The following is a 13695-nucleotide window of genomic DNA, read 5'->3' on the forward strand; positions in this document are numbered from 1 at the left end:
CTTTTTTTTTTTTTTTGTATGTTTTGTGTTCACAGGATGTTAACTGCTACGTCATTGACAGTAATGGCTTCGTCATCATCTCTAAGGACAGGGATGATGTACGAGCGCTTATAGTGACAGGTTAAGGTCAACATGAAATGGCATTCACAACCCACTAAACATCTGTAATGACGTAAAATGACGTGTTTCTGAGTAAGTTTGAAAGTTTGCTAAATCAATACCTAATTAATCATATTATATTTACTACTAACATTTTCCAATAGCCAATGCCACCAAAACGACTTCAAATGATAAGAGATAAGTAAAACTTATATTAATTTTATATTTTATATTAATTTATTATTTATTAGAAATTCTAAAGACTTTCAACAACATGGAAAAATATAGAAGATACAAAAGGCCTCTTTAGTGTTTGCTTGCAGTCATTCAAACCCCTGGAGATTTAGGTTAAGATTGGGAAATGACACGCAGTAAAATTTTATCTATAGAGTGCCCTAAACGGGTCCAAAAAAATAAGGACCTTTATGCTGTGAATAACAAAGATTTTTTAAAAACTCTGTTTGATGTTGACTCGGCACAGGAAAGTGACTGTGGAAATGAATAAATAAATAAATGCATGAGGTGTTTTCCATCATTAGTAGCGGTCCTATGAGAGAGACAGACAGAGAGGGAGAACAGTGCATCATCAGGGTAAATATAGAGGAGGGGAGGGATAGCGGGGTTATCTGAATAATTCAGCACACTGGGTGCGGTAAACGCTGACTCTGATGTGGGCCTGCAGCCTTACGGAGCCCAAATGCTGTTTAATTAAAATTTGATTTCAGTGCTTTATTGAACAGTTAAGTCAGTATGCCTATGGAAAAAGAACTAATACAGATGCATTCGTTCTGAGCTGTCATTGTTCCTGTTGGGAACCAGAAAGAGATCCTGTTGAAATAAATAACAAATAACTGCAATGTCTTGACGCCACGTGTCTCTGTATTCTCTGTATGTGTAGGTTGGCAAGTTTCTGGGGAAAATTGATAGGTCGGTGATGTCACAGCTCTTAAAAATGGGCATGTTCAAAAGGTATGAGAACGTTTCTGTGTGTTACAAAACCTCTAGAGCCCATCAAAATGTGCATTAAATGTAAATGTGATGTAATGCGTTAAGGTGTAAACGCTGTCACTGCTTGTTTTCCACAGAGTGCTACTCTATGACTATCAGGCCATGTGTAAGGTGAATCCTCACTCTGCTAGCGGCGCTCGACCCCTGCAAAGTGTAAGCATTGTCCTGTCTGTTTGAATAATGTCTACCAGAACACAACCATCAGATGCTATCAGTGTCACTTGTAAAACATTACATTGCTGTTCTTGCAATCCAGTGTGCATGGGTGGAGGTCACAGGTCAGTGCTGATCGTAATAAAGGCTTGGCCTTCACACCATGACCCTTTGTGATGGTGTAGAGAAAAAAAGACAAGATATATATGGCTTCTGTCATAAGTTCTTGAACAGAAATTCTCAGTGTAATTGAAATGAAAGGATGCCAGCTTCATTCTTTTATTCCTTTTTTTTCCCTCGTTCTGCTTTCCTTCCTCCCTCAGCCCTTTTATAATCTTTTGGCAGCACTGAGATGGTTCCTGTCGAACTTCCTGTTGTAAGTGTGTCTGTTTGTCAGAACATTTTCTGTGCTTTAAAACATCAGTGACTCAGTTCATCCATTGTAAAATCAGACATTTTCTCTCTGCCAGGTTTTTACTGGACTTCAATATCTACAGTCTGTGGCATCTCAGATCCCTTTGTGGAGGGTATGTGTAAAGCAAAAAGCTCAGTGTAAAGCAGGAGTCTCCAAACTCGGTCCTGGAGTGCAGAGTTTAACTCCAACCCTAATTAAATGCACCTGAACCAGCTAATCAAGGTCTTACTAGGCATACTAGAAACTTTCATGCAGGTGTGTTGAGGCAAGTTATAGCTAAACTCTGCAGGACACCGGCCCTCCAGGACAAAGTTTGGAGACCCCTGGTGTAAAGTAATACCATCACTTCATCATTCACTTGTGCTACTCACCTGTTTGTATGGGGGTTCCTGTGTCTTCCTTCTTCATCTTCCTCACCTGCCCTCTTATATCTTTAATTCTGTAACCCTCCTTCATCTTGACGTTTCACAGCCAAGACCTTATTCCATTCATGTAAGTGCTGTCTCCATCACTGTGTGTGATATTGCTAGTGCTGTGTGTGAAAAAGAGAGCAGAGAACGATTTGGTCATGTTGTTATTCATGATCAAAGTGACATTTTTTTTTATTGCTGTCTAGATTATTCAAATCACACTGTTGTTGAAAGCGTATAATAAAAGTATCCTATAGCATATGGCATTTGAAAATAAAAGGACCCTGCATTTTGGAATTCATAACGCTCAAATTTATTTGGAAAGATAACTGTAGATTTGTTTTGTAGCTAGTAAGAAGTCAAAGGGGGACATTCTGCAGCCCTGTGACACTGAGTATCCCAGCTTCGTCTATGAGCCGTCAATCAAAGAAACCAACAGCATGATCAAGTGTGGGAGATGTCAAAAGTAAGAGCACACATACTGTAGATCATTTGACCATGGATGGATTTGCAACGCAATTACTTTTTTTTAAATATTATATCTCACAATTAAAAATACATATATTTTAATAAGCTCTTGTCAAGTCTGATTTGCTAAATGTTGTGATTATTAAGCTGTTCTTGGATTTATAAATCCTTGGAACGTACTTCTGCGTCATCTTGCCGAACCAATTAAGGTTTAAGAAAATTAAACCTGCACAAAGAATCATGGGAGCGAAGAGTCCATCAGTTGTACCCTTTAAAATCCTTCATTACGAAGGGCCCTTTGAAGTGGCTAGTTTTTGGAACAACCCTTCAATATGGGGCCACGATCGTTCTCACTCCAAAGTGCCCTTCGGAGGAGGATTTATCCTGTTTGGAACACAGCGTAGCACACATACTGTAGATCATTTGACCATGGATGGATTTGCAACGCAATTACTTTTTTTTAAATATTATATCTCACAATTAAAAATACATATATTTTAATAAGCTCTTGTCAAGTCTGATTTGCTAAATGTTGTGATTATTAAGCTGTTCTTGGATTTATAAATCCTTGGAACGTACTTCTGCGTCATCTTGCCGAACCAATTAAGGTTTAAGAAAATTAAACCTGCACAAAGAATCATGGGAGCGAAGAGTCCATCAGTTGTACCCTTTAAAATCCTTCATTCCGAAGGGCCCTTTGAAGTGGCTAGTTTTTGGAACAACCCTTCAATATGGGGCCATGATCGTTCTCACTCCAAAGTGCCCTTCGGAGGAGGATTTATCCTGTTTGGAACACAGCGTTAATATATTAGTTTGTCAGGCAAAAGAAAACCTATGCTCACAGTCAGCTCTCTACTACCTTCACATAGTTTCCTGTCTTTTTGACGCCCTCTAGTGGTGAAGACATAATATACAGGAAAATAAAGCTACAGTACAACAGAGAGGATATGCCAGTAATATTTAGGAAAATAGCAGTTTTAAGCATATTGCTTTATTTTCACTAGATAATCATTTTCTTTATCAATAATGGCTAGGATTATTATGGTCCTCTTGCATCTCGTCCCTTGAAAAATTAACATGGTGAGCAAATATTTATCGAACTTCTGCACAAGGTCTCAGTTTACTTGAGTGTGCTAATTATACAACGAGATTAAAGGGTTTCAGTTGTTTAACTATAATTTCTAATCTATAAGTAATTTTTGGGCACAGTTTGTCTTTTGGCACTATGAGCACAGTCAAATACAAATGACCGTATTTACAGTATGTCTCATTGATATACAGTTTCTAGTGGAAAGCGCTTGAGACGAGCAGTCTTACAGTATATGTTGCTATGGTTACCTCCTTAGGTCATCGCGACTTCATTTCACGAGTGTCTACTCCGCACCAAACTCTCTCCTAACCTATATCTACATTACTGAAATGTTTAAAAACGGTCATTTTGTTCTGAATAACCATTTCTTTTTATTAAACATGGCCTGTAATAAGAATGCCATTAACTAGACTCCATTAACTATTACTATAGATGCCATTAACTAATCGCTCGCTCTTCTTTCTTTCTGTTATTGCCCGCAGGGTGTTTGTAATTAATCAGATTCCTGATAGTAATTTACTGTTGGTGGTGATTCACGCAGATTGTGACTGTTCTCGGCAGTACGCACCAATCACCATGGAGCCCAAAGAGGTCAAATATATCCTTAAACCCACAGCTAAATCGAGATGGTCCTCACTGCAGAACACAAGATCCAGGGGGCGAGGTTGGATCCAGATTCAACTCCTCCCACCTTACATATACCTAAACCTACCCGTCTCCACCCCCTGATCCCTAAACCCTCCCATCTCCACCCCTAAACCTACCATCTCCACCCCATAGATGTGGATCCAACCCCGCCCCCTGGATCTTTGTTCTGCAGTGAGGGGCTACTGGCTAAATCAGGCTCCACAGACCACACACTGAGGAGATGAATCATAGCTTTGAATGAGATCTGTTTAGTCACTTAAAGGTGCAAACAGTACATTTACTTCATTAGAAATGTTTTACACAATGTACTGGGTGCACCTTTTTTAAAACAAGCAACCCATTGTATAACTTCAAGTGGATTATAAAGTGTATTATATTTAAAAATATATATTTGTGAACTGGATTGAGGTATAAAGCAATTGTTTGTTGGCTATTCTTGCTTTTTCTTCATTTTTTCTTAACCACTGAGCACACAATGCCTCAGTGAAATGTGACCGCATGAGATCTCAAAAGATACGAAGAAGGCCTGAGTCTTGTCACGCTTACCACCCTCAAGTAAACACACACATACTAGACTGCTTTCAGGCATGCATTGCAGCAATGCCTTTTGATTACAATCTGTCTGCATGCAAAATAAGATTTTTCTGAAATCTCTGGTACATATTTCGTGTCTCTGTTCTGATTTAGGAAAATGCTAAGGACTGCGGTGGGGCCGCGGCAATCAGCTTGTCCATCATGCTGTTCCTAGCCTGTTTATCAGTCTCTGCACTCATCCGTCGATGACAGAGGGCCTGTTAAACTCCCAAGAGAGTCACCTATAGCGCACATGCTCAACTCAGCATGTTTTTATTAGCAATAACATGAGTTGACTAGACTAGAACACATTATTTTTCTACAGTGCAAAGTCTTCAACATCAATTATATGTAGCATTACTCGTTAAATTGTACAAGTTTGTGGAATTTTTTAACAGTGCTGGGCTTTTATGGCTTTGTCTTCACACTGTCTCTGAACCATCTGCAAAAACGTCTTTGAAAAATCAGTGTGATCAGTGGGGATCGATCGAAGTGAGACCCAGACAAGGATGAACAGAAGCTGAGCTTCACTGAACTGTGACATTACAGAGGAGAATTTATGGCGAGTAGCTGTATGTGACTGTATCTCTATATAAAGCAGAGGAAAAGTGCACAATCTATTGATGTGTGTGTAAATGAGAGAGAGAAAAACAGGAAGAGTTAGCATGGCTTTTCACATCTTTCTCTGACCGAAGGTGATCTATGGACTAATAAATGACCATTATGACATGCAAATTAGGTTGTTATGGGAATTCAAAGATGTCTTGTATTTAAACCTTTGATTTTAAGTTGTCTGTCCTGCAACTTGCACAAAAACTAATTTTTGTTTTTGACAATTATTATAACTATGCATTATTAATACAACAGATTATAAATCTTTGTCAGAATAAATTACAAAAATGTGTCATGTTTAACTTTCTTACATTAAATATCTTGTAATGTGTGTTTTTGCTCAGGTATAAATGCACAAGAAGGGATATTTTTGAAGTGCATACTGTATGTCGTTATTTTTTCAAATGCTACTGTTGCGGACACTGTGAATATTGCATTACAGGAATCCCATGTGTCTTACTGTACACCTAAAACTTAATTTTGAAATGATTTTTAGTTAAAAGGTGAACATCGGTGATCTATGCTGAAATAAAGAAAGAACCAAGTATTTTCTGGTGAAGTGTTTTCTTTCTTCTTATCTTGAGGTACTAAATCTCATTTGAATATATATATTCTAAATAGGCTATTACATATAAATAGTAATTATGCAGTATGAATATATAATATAAAATATTATAAATGTTTTTTAAAGAAGAGAAGTCTGCATTTATTTGATCATAAATACAGAAAAAAACTGATATTATGAAATATTATCGTAATTAAAAAAGAACGATTTTTTTCAATATGTTTTAAAATGTAATTTATTCATGTGATGGCAAAGCTGAATTTTACTCCAGTCTTAGGTGTTGCTTCATAAATCATTCTAATATGCTGATTTGGTGGTCAATTATCATCAATTATTATTGGTGCTCAATTATCAATAATGGTTCTTATTATCAGTGTTGAAAACATTGCTTAATATTTTTTTGATTTGTGAATCACAAAATTGTGATTTTTAAAGAAAATTCAAAATATTTAACAGTATAATAATGACATTATTATTTATATTTTGAAATATTATTTTCTTCTATTTTAATATTATTTAGTCTATCTTAATATTATTTTCTTCAATTTTTATCTATTTTAAAATGTAATTTGACTTTTCAGCAGCTACTACTCCAGTCTTCATCGTCACATGATCCGTCAGAAATCATTCTAATATTCTGATTTGGTGGTCAATTATTATCAGTTATTATTGTATTGGTGCTCAATAATTAATAATGGTTCTTATTACAAATTTTTGCTGCTTAATATTTTGTGGAAATCATGAGTTAGGATTTTTTTCTGAAAATTCAAAAGAAAAAAATATATTTTTAAACAGGATAATAATTATTTATATATATTTAAAAAATAAATAAAAAACGATATTTACAAAATGTATACAACATTTAAATAAATGCACTTTTTAAATACACAAAATTTTTTAAATAAATAAAAAATATTTAAGTTAAACTGTTTTGCTTAGTCTGAAGGGTTTACTTTTTGGGCTATTTTGTCCATGTATACTATTGTACTTTATTCTATTGTAGTAGCCTATTATTCTCTCTTGCCAACTTTTATTTTGGAAAAATGTCATGTCAGGGACTCTTAATTTGTCAGAGTGAGCGCGTGTGGGGAGGAGGATCAGATTCAGCGCAGCTCCGCCGCAGCGCTCAACAAACATCAGCCTGAATAGAGAATAAACATGAGCGATCACTGAGCCACTCTCATCCGCCTGCTCAACTGACGGCCATTCACTTGGCTTCATTTCATCCTTATTTTGATCCTCGGGTGTCCGGCAAACTGTCCAATCTGGAGGAGGACGGGGAGGTGAGAAATTAGAAATATGATGGTGGAAATAAATCACAGTGGTGCTGTTGTAAATCATCAGCTTTATGCAGGCTCGCGCTCATAATATATTATACAGAATCAGGTGTGTGACGACTAAACAAACAATCGCAATGTTGGTTTGTTATACATCACCTATCCATCACGATGTTATGCGTTTTTGATAAACGAGGCTTTTTTCAGTCTTCTATTAAATATGACCATCTCGCTGTGATCTGTGTGGGGGGTTCCACGTAAATGCATCTGTTTTTCTAGACCTGTCAAACTGCATGTCACTGCCGCAAGGTCACGCACGCAGACGCGAGGCCGAGCGCGCTCAAATCAAGTTTGCGTTCTCCCCCCCCCGCGCGTTCATTTGAACATCAGTGACCGCAGCATGAGCAGGTGCAGGAGCCTTCTCAGTCTCGAGCGGCTACATTTTACAAACAAACAATGCTTAGACATTAAAAATGTTAATTAAGAAATATGACGTGAGCACGGCTGCTGTTATACTGAATATTGCGCGGTTGCGATTCGGCTGTTAGGCACAAAACTGCAAGTATTTGATATTCAGAACAACAACACTCTTGCTTCCATGATACTGCTTAAAAGACAGTTCCATAAACAAGAAATGAATCTCGAGTAACTTACTTTTCAGGCAAAAATTCGTCAATTAGTTGGAAATGGTTTAAAAGAAGCCAAACCGTCAAGTTTTGCGTGTATCTAAGCAGCAACGCACATACAAACCGGCCTTGAACACCGTGTATGAATGGAACGGAGCGATAGAATAGATTTCTTCATTCGAGTGTTCTGAAATCACTCATTTAAAACTCTGCTTCGGGTTTTTACATTTTCTCACCAATTAGAGAGACTCACACCTACCAGTAATTAATGAACTATTTGGCCACTTTTTTTTTCTTTTTTTACTATCATTACATTATAGTTTATACTCTTAGTTTTTATAATCCTAGTTTTTTATAATCTTTTTTTTTTTTAAATTAATTTCAGGTTTTGTTTTAGTTGTTTTGGTTCATCAAGTTTGGTTAGTCAAAAGTGAGAAAATGTTGAACTTAAGTTTATCTATTTATATTTTATTTATGTTTATTTTATTTCAAGTAACAAAAATGTACTTTTATTGTTTTAGTTGTAGTTACCTATAATAACCCTAATTAGCTAAAAATTGAATTGATAAAATAATAATTAAAAATAAATCTTATAATTATGATTAATTATTTTGCTATTGTAGATGGTACATTGTACAAGGTATAATGACAATAAAAGCATTCAATGTTCAAAAGAAAAAAAGCCACGACTTGGTGCAATACACTATTATTGTGCAATATAACTCTTTATTTTTGTAGTCTTAGTGCAATTCCACTTTTTAATGTTTTGCTGTAGTATATTATGTGATATATGTTAAAGGGAAGCTACTCTAATTTCATTGTACATGGTATAATGAGAATAAAAGCATTCAATGTTATATTTTTATTGTTGCTGGTCACTGTGATGGCGCTGTGATGATTATTATTAATTACATTAATGTTATCTAAAAATAATATAATTTATAATAAATACTGATTAATCAATCAATTATTGTTGTAATTATTAAAATGTAGACATACTGTACATGTGGTTTGTTTGGTAGTAAGGCTCTTTGGTGTAGTTGCGTTCATTTATATTCAGAGAGCTTTGCTTTGCAAATTATTTTCCTGTTCTAGACTAGCATGGCCATGACGGGTGGCATGGCAGCGCCGCTCCCGATGAGTAACCATACACGTGAGAGAGTCACGGTGGCCAAACTCACGCTGGAGCACTTCTACAGCACCCTGCTCACCCAGCACGAGGAGCGGGAGATGAGGTAACCATAGCAACACTACAACCCACTACACCTGCATCACTCAACGTATCATTTCAGTCAAGTATTATTTGATTACAATAAAGCGAATTTGTTGTGGCTGGTCATGATGCAGCGGTTCCCTCTGTTTCAGGCAGAAGAAGCTGGAGAAGGTGATGGATGAGGAGGGTTTTTTTTCAATCTTAGTCGGTTCTCCAAAAATCCTCATTTTGTGCTGTATTCAGGTGCGCCTGGTTCAGAAAAAGGACACCGGTCACATTTATGCCATGAAGATCCTCAGGAAATCAGACATGTTAGAGAAAGAGCAGGTATGGACTCCATTCGATTCCATTTAATTCAGCCATCTCAGATAGTCCCGTGTCTGTCATACCGAGCCACTGATAATATCTCTCCTCACCTGTATTCCTCCCTGGGGCAGGTGGCTCATATCCGGGCCGAGAGAGATATCCTGGTGGAGGCTGATGGCGCCTGGGTAGTGAAGATGTTCTACAGCTTTCAAGATAAACGCAATCTGTATCTCATCATGGAGTTTCTGCCTGGAGGTGAAGACAGATGAACAAAATGTCACATGTTCTTTACTGATGTAGCAGTTAGGGATTTAGAACTGGAAAAGGCAGTCTGCTCGTAGCAGCACTATGGAAAGTCCTATTTTTAGAGCAGCTGCCCAGAGGCCGTAACTCTTGTGTGTGTGTGTGTGTTCAGGAGATATGATGACTCTGCTGATGAAGAAAGACACGCTGTCGGAAGAAGCTACGCAGTTCTATATTGCAGAGACTGTCCTGGCCATTGACTCCATTCACCAGCTGGGCTTCATTCACCGAGACATCAAACCTGACAACCTGCTGCTCGACTCACGGGTGGGAATTCGCCTTTATCTCTTATTTACTCACACACAAAACAATATAACATGGTCACAGTGTTCAACGGAGATGAATGGGTTTATGGAAGGCTATTGTACTGTATGAAACTGAACACCTCATAACATTCTGTCTTTATGATTTGTAGGGCCATGTCAAACTGTCTGACTTTGGCCTCTGCACAGGCTTGAAGAAGGCCCATCGGACTGAATTTTACAGGAACCTCACGCACAACCCTCCCAGTGACTTCTGTGAGTAACCCAGATACACAAATTACACAGAGAAACAACACTTGTTAATACATACAAAAAAATAAAGAAGTCATATCATAAGAAATAAATTTTCCTTGACTATGACTTGCTGTACATATTCAGAACATTTTCCTTCCCAGTCACACTGACATAACAGAAATAGGATAGGATTACCAATAAGGAAAAAAGTTCAGCAAGTCCTTGCTGTTTCTGACTGTGTGTAGCACATACTGCTCTGCATATCTTTACGAAGAATTACAAATATAGAAGAGATCAGCTGAAGATTATTTCAAAAAGGTCCCTGATCTTTTCAGTCTGACTATGGCACAGAAAACTTCATCAACGTTTTAAGTGGATCTGTAGGCAAAATGTAATTTTTTTATTTTTTTTATTTACCGCCCTAATTAACCAGACAAAATGAACCATATTTGCTCTGTTTCCACCTCCTTTAGCTTTCCAAAACATGAATTCCAAACGGAAAGCAGAAACATGGAAGAAGAACCGAAGACAGCTGGTAGAAGAGAGTTTCTTTATGTTACAAAACATAAATTTCCTGGTAAAATTTGTGATTTCATTCCTTTCATATACAGGCATATTCAACCGTCGGGACACCAGACTATATCGCCCCTGAGGTCTTCATGCAGACGGGCTACAACAAGCTTTGTGACTGGTGGTCTCTTGGAGTGATAATGTACGAGATGTTGATAGGTTAGTACTTTCAGATACTAAACACTAAAGTAAACGGGTCATATCAGGCCAGTCCTTTCTTTCTGTAAAAGCATTTTGCTGTAGCCTTTTCCTGTGCTAAAACAGGTGTTTGTTTTGTTTTCCTGTTCCAGGCTACCCACCCTTCTGTTCCGAGACGCCACAGGAAACCTACAGGAAGGTCATGAACTGGCGAGAAACGCTAATTTTCCCGCCTGAAGTCCCCATTTCAGAGAGAGCCAAGGACTTGATCCTTAGGTCAGAGATATTTCCATATATGTAACACAAACCGTATAGAAGAAAGGATTCGATTAACAATTCAGAAAAACAAAACATCACTGGGCTTTTGAGGTTAAAGTGATTGTTTCCTTCAAGTAAAGAGTGCCACCGTTTTCAAAAGATAGCTTTTCATTACTTGAGATAATTTGAAATTTGATCTGACCAAACTGTTTGACTATGTTCTCAGGTATTGCACAGATGCAGAAAACAGGATTGGGTCAGGAAGTGTGGATGAAATCAAATCTCACCCTTTCTTTGAGTCCGTGGACTGGGAGCATATCAGGTACTTCTGCACACACACTTTTCTGTTTCTTGCGTCGTCACAGTATCGTCTAGAACTGCAAAACCACTGTTAATAAACAGGTCAAATAAAATGTTTATTTTGGAAACGTTAATGTAATCAAGTCTTTTGTGTGTATGATCATAGAGAACCATTGTTTGAAGTTGATAACTGAAATTGAACTGTTTACCTTCTCCTAGAGAGAGACCTGCTGCTATTTCCATTGACATCAAGAGCATCGATGATACGTCCAACTTTGATGACTTTCCAGAGTCAGACATTCTACAGCCAGGTACTGTAAACTGTTTTTGATAATCAACTAAATCTTATGGACATACCATACATAAACAAAAATACACACACTTAAAAAAATATTTGAATTTGCATCAAAATTGTGCATCTCCAGATTTAAGGCCTGTTCACACCAGAAACTATATTAGTGTCCACACCACTGGACGATACCGCGGTTATTTTGTCTGCCGCGTTAAATTTGGATAGATTCTGATTTGCTGTCAACTATTCTATCGTTCATGTGATCATTCCTCTGTGTTATTATCGTTAAAGTTGTGGTGTGTACTTTGCTATTTTCTTAGAAATTAGAACCATTTTTAAAACTTAAAGTTAAAGTTTTCATCCTTGGTGTGAACGGACCTTTAGTCTGATTCAGTGGCCAAGTTAAATTTGGTTATTGTTAAGTTTGCTTAATACATTTAAGTTATGGGTTCTTTCGGAAATGTCTTGTTTTCCAGTTTTTAGAATAGCGGTTTAGGATATATGAGTAAAATAAAGATACAAATAAAGTCATATTTAAATATATAAATATTATATATTACATGCTTAATCCTGTAAAATGTACTGATTTATTAAGTAGTGATTGACTTATAATAAATGTACAGACTAAAATGTATCCATACCTTTAGTGCTCAGGGATCAAGCATCTTTAAGAGTCAAAAGTAGTGGCATTCTATTGATGTATGAAGTCTTCCTGGGAAGAGACCCATTATCTGTTGTCTATGAACTTTAGACTCAATATAGACCATGTGCAATGGATATAACCCACTTCTTTTACATCTACTCATATACGAACAGATGTAATCCATAAAATAGCTAGATGTATTTCATGTCACTATTTGTTGTTCTGACTGTCCTCTTCACCTCTCATTTCAGTAACAAATGTAACAGAACCAGACTTCAAGTCCAAGGACTGGGTTTTCCTTAACTACACCTACAAACGCTTTGAGGGATTGACACAGCGCGGCACCATCCCCACTTATATGAAGGCAGGCAAGGCGTGAAACTGGCACTGATGGTCTGAAAAAAGGAGGATTAGAATGTAAATGACAATTCAATGCAGATTTCTGCAGATGAGAAGCTTATGCACTGCCGCTTTGTGCTACACAGTAGACCTGTTCTCAGAGGAGTCCCTGGTGACAATAAAAAGGGGGAAAAAAGCATAATATTTATATGGCCAAACATACGGAGAGTCTCTCTTGTCCTGCTGCTCAGCTAAAAGGAGACACAAATGTTGTCCAAATGCTCTTCAACACTGGATCAAACAGGGTCAGAGATAAAAAAAAAAAGAAAAAAAGGGAAGCAGATACATCACTGAAGCCTTACGTTCAGAAAGCAGAGGATGTTTTAACCTCTTAGGTGACTAAACTGCAATAAAGTTGATTTCTCTCAGTCACTTTTAAGCTTCTTTCCCCAAGGAAGTTGAGAATCTGTATAAACCCAAATGAAACATGTACACTGTTAGACACACTGTATGATATAGTTAACTACCTGATGCTGAATATTCCCCACAAATGTATTTTGTGTTTTTGTGCAGTTTTAATTTTAATGTATGATTGCAACCTACCTAGAAGAAACTTGAAGAAGAGGGGAATTAGGGGGTTTTGGTTTCTGTTTATGTCAGTGCCAGTGAGCAGCCAGCCCTTCTCTATCTGTTCCTGTGCATTTCATTCACACAGTGATGTAGTTGATTCATTTTTGTTTGATTGTGAGCATTGTTCACCTATGCAACCATTTTTTTAGTTGTGTTGTAACACATGCAAGATGTAGCTTCAATCAGTGGTTTTAAAGGGAAGATAAATAATGCTAAAAATTTGCTATCCTTTATGTAATCAAGTTTTACAAATCTACAGGGT

General features: G+C 37.1%; 1 protein-coding gene, 2 long non-coding RNA genes and 1 pseudogene across 3 annotated transcripts; 3 read left to right on the plus strand and 1 right to left on the minus strand.

The window, feature by feature from the left end:
- LOC107732957 (voltage-dependent calcium channel subunit alpha-2/delta-4-like) overlaps positions 1–5145 on the plus strand; it is a 28518-nt pseudogene extending 23373 nt beyond the window's left edge.
- Positions 5146–7054: 1909 nt separating this feature from the next.
- Positions 7055–8192, minus strand: LOC107732986 (uncharacterized). Its single transcript, XR_001638927.1, has 2 exons — positions 7973–8192; positions 7055–7306 (listed from the first exon to the last, which is right to left on the minus strand). It is a non-coding gene; the product is annotated as an uncharacterized LOC107732986 (long non-coding RNA).
- On the plus strand, positions 7244–9346 carry LOC107732985 (uncharacterized). Its single transcript, XR_001638926.1, has 3 exons — positions 7244–7324; positions 9040–9179; positions 9310–9346. It is a non-coding gene; the product is annotated as an uncharacterized LOC107732985 (long non-coding RNA).
- Positions 9347–9395: 49 nt separating this feature from the next.
- Positions 9396–13170, plus strand: LOC107732984 (serine/threonine-protein kinase 38-like). Its single transcript, XM_016544471.1, has 10 exons — positions 9396–9484; positions 9595–9718; positions 9879–10033; positions 10182–10284; positions 10737–10798; positions 10875–10992; positions 11124–11247; positions 11456–11551; positions 11749–11840; positions 12716–13170. The coding sequence occupies exons 1-10, from the start codon at positions 9443–9445 to the stop codon at positions 12841–12843; spliced, it is 1044 nt and encodes a 347-aa protein (XP_016399957.1). The 5' UTR covers positions 9396–9442; the 3' UTR covers positions 12844–13170.
- Positions 13171–13695: the final 525 nt, after the last annotated feature.

Source organism: Sinocyclocheilus rhinocerous, unplaced genomic scaffold, assembly GCF_001515625.1.
Source record: "Sinocyclocheilus rhinocerous isolate Xijiao unplaced genomic scaffold, SAMN03320098_v1.1 scaffold400, whole genome shotgun sequence".
Classification (NCBI taxonomy): Eukaryota; Metazoa; Chordata; class Actinopteri; order Cypriniformes; family Cyprinidae; genus Sinocyclocheilus; species Sinocyclocheilus rhinocerous.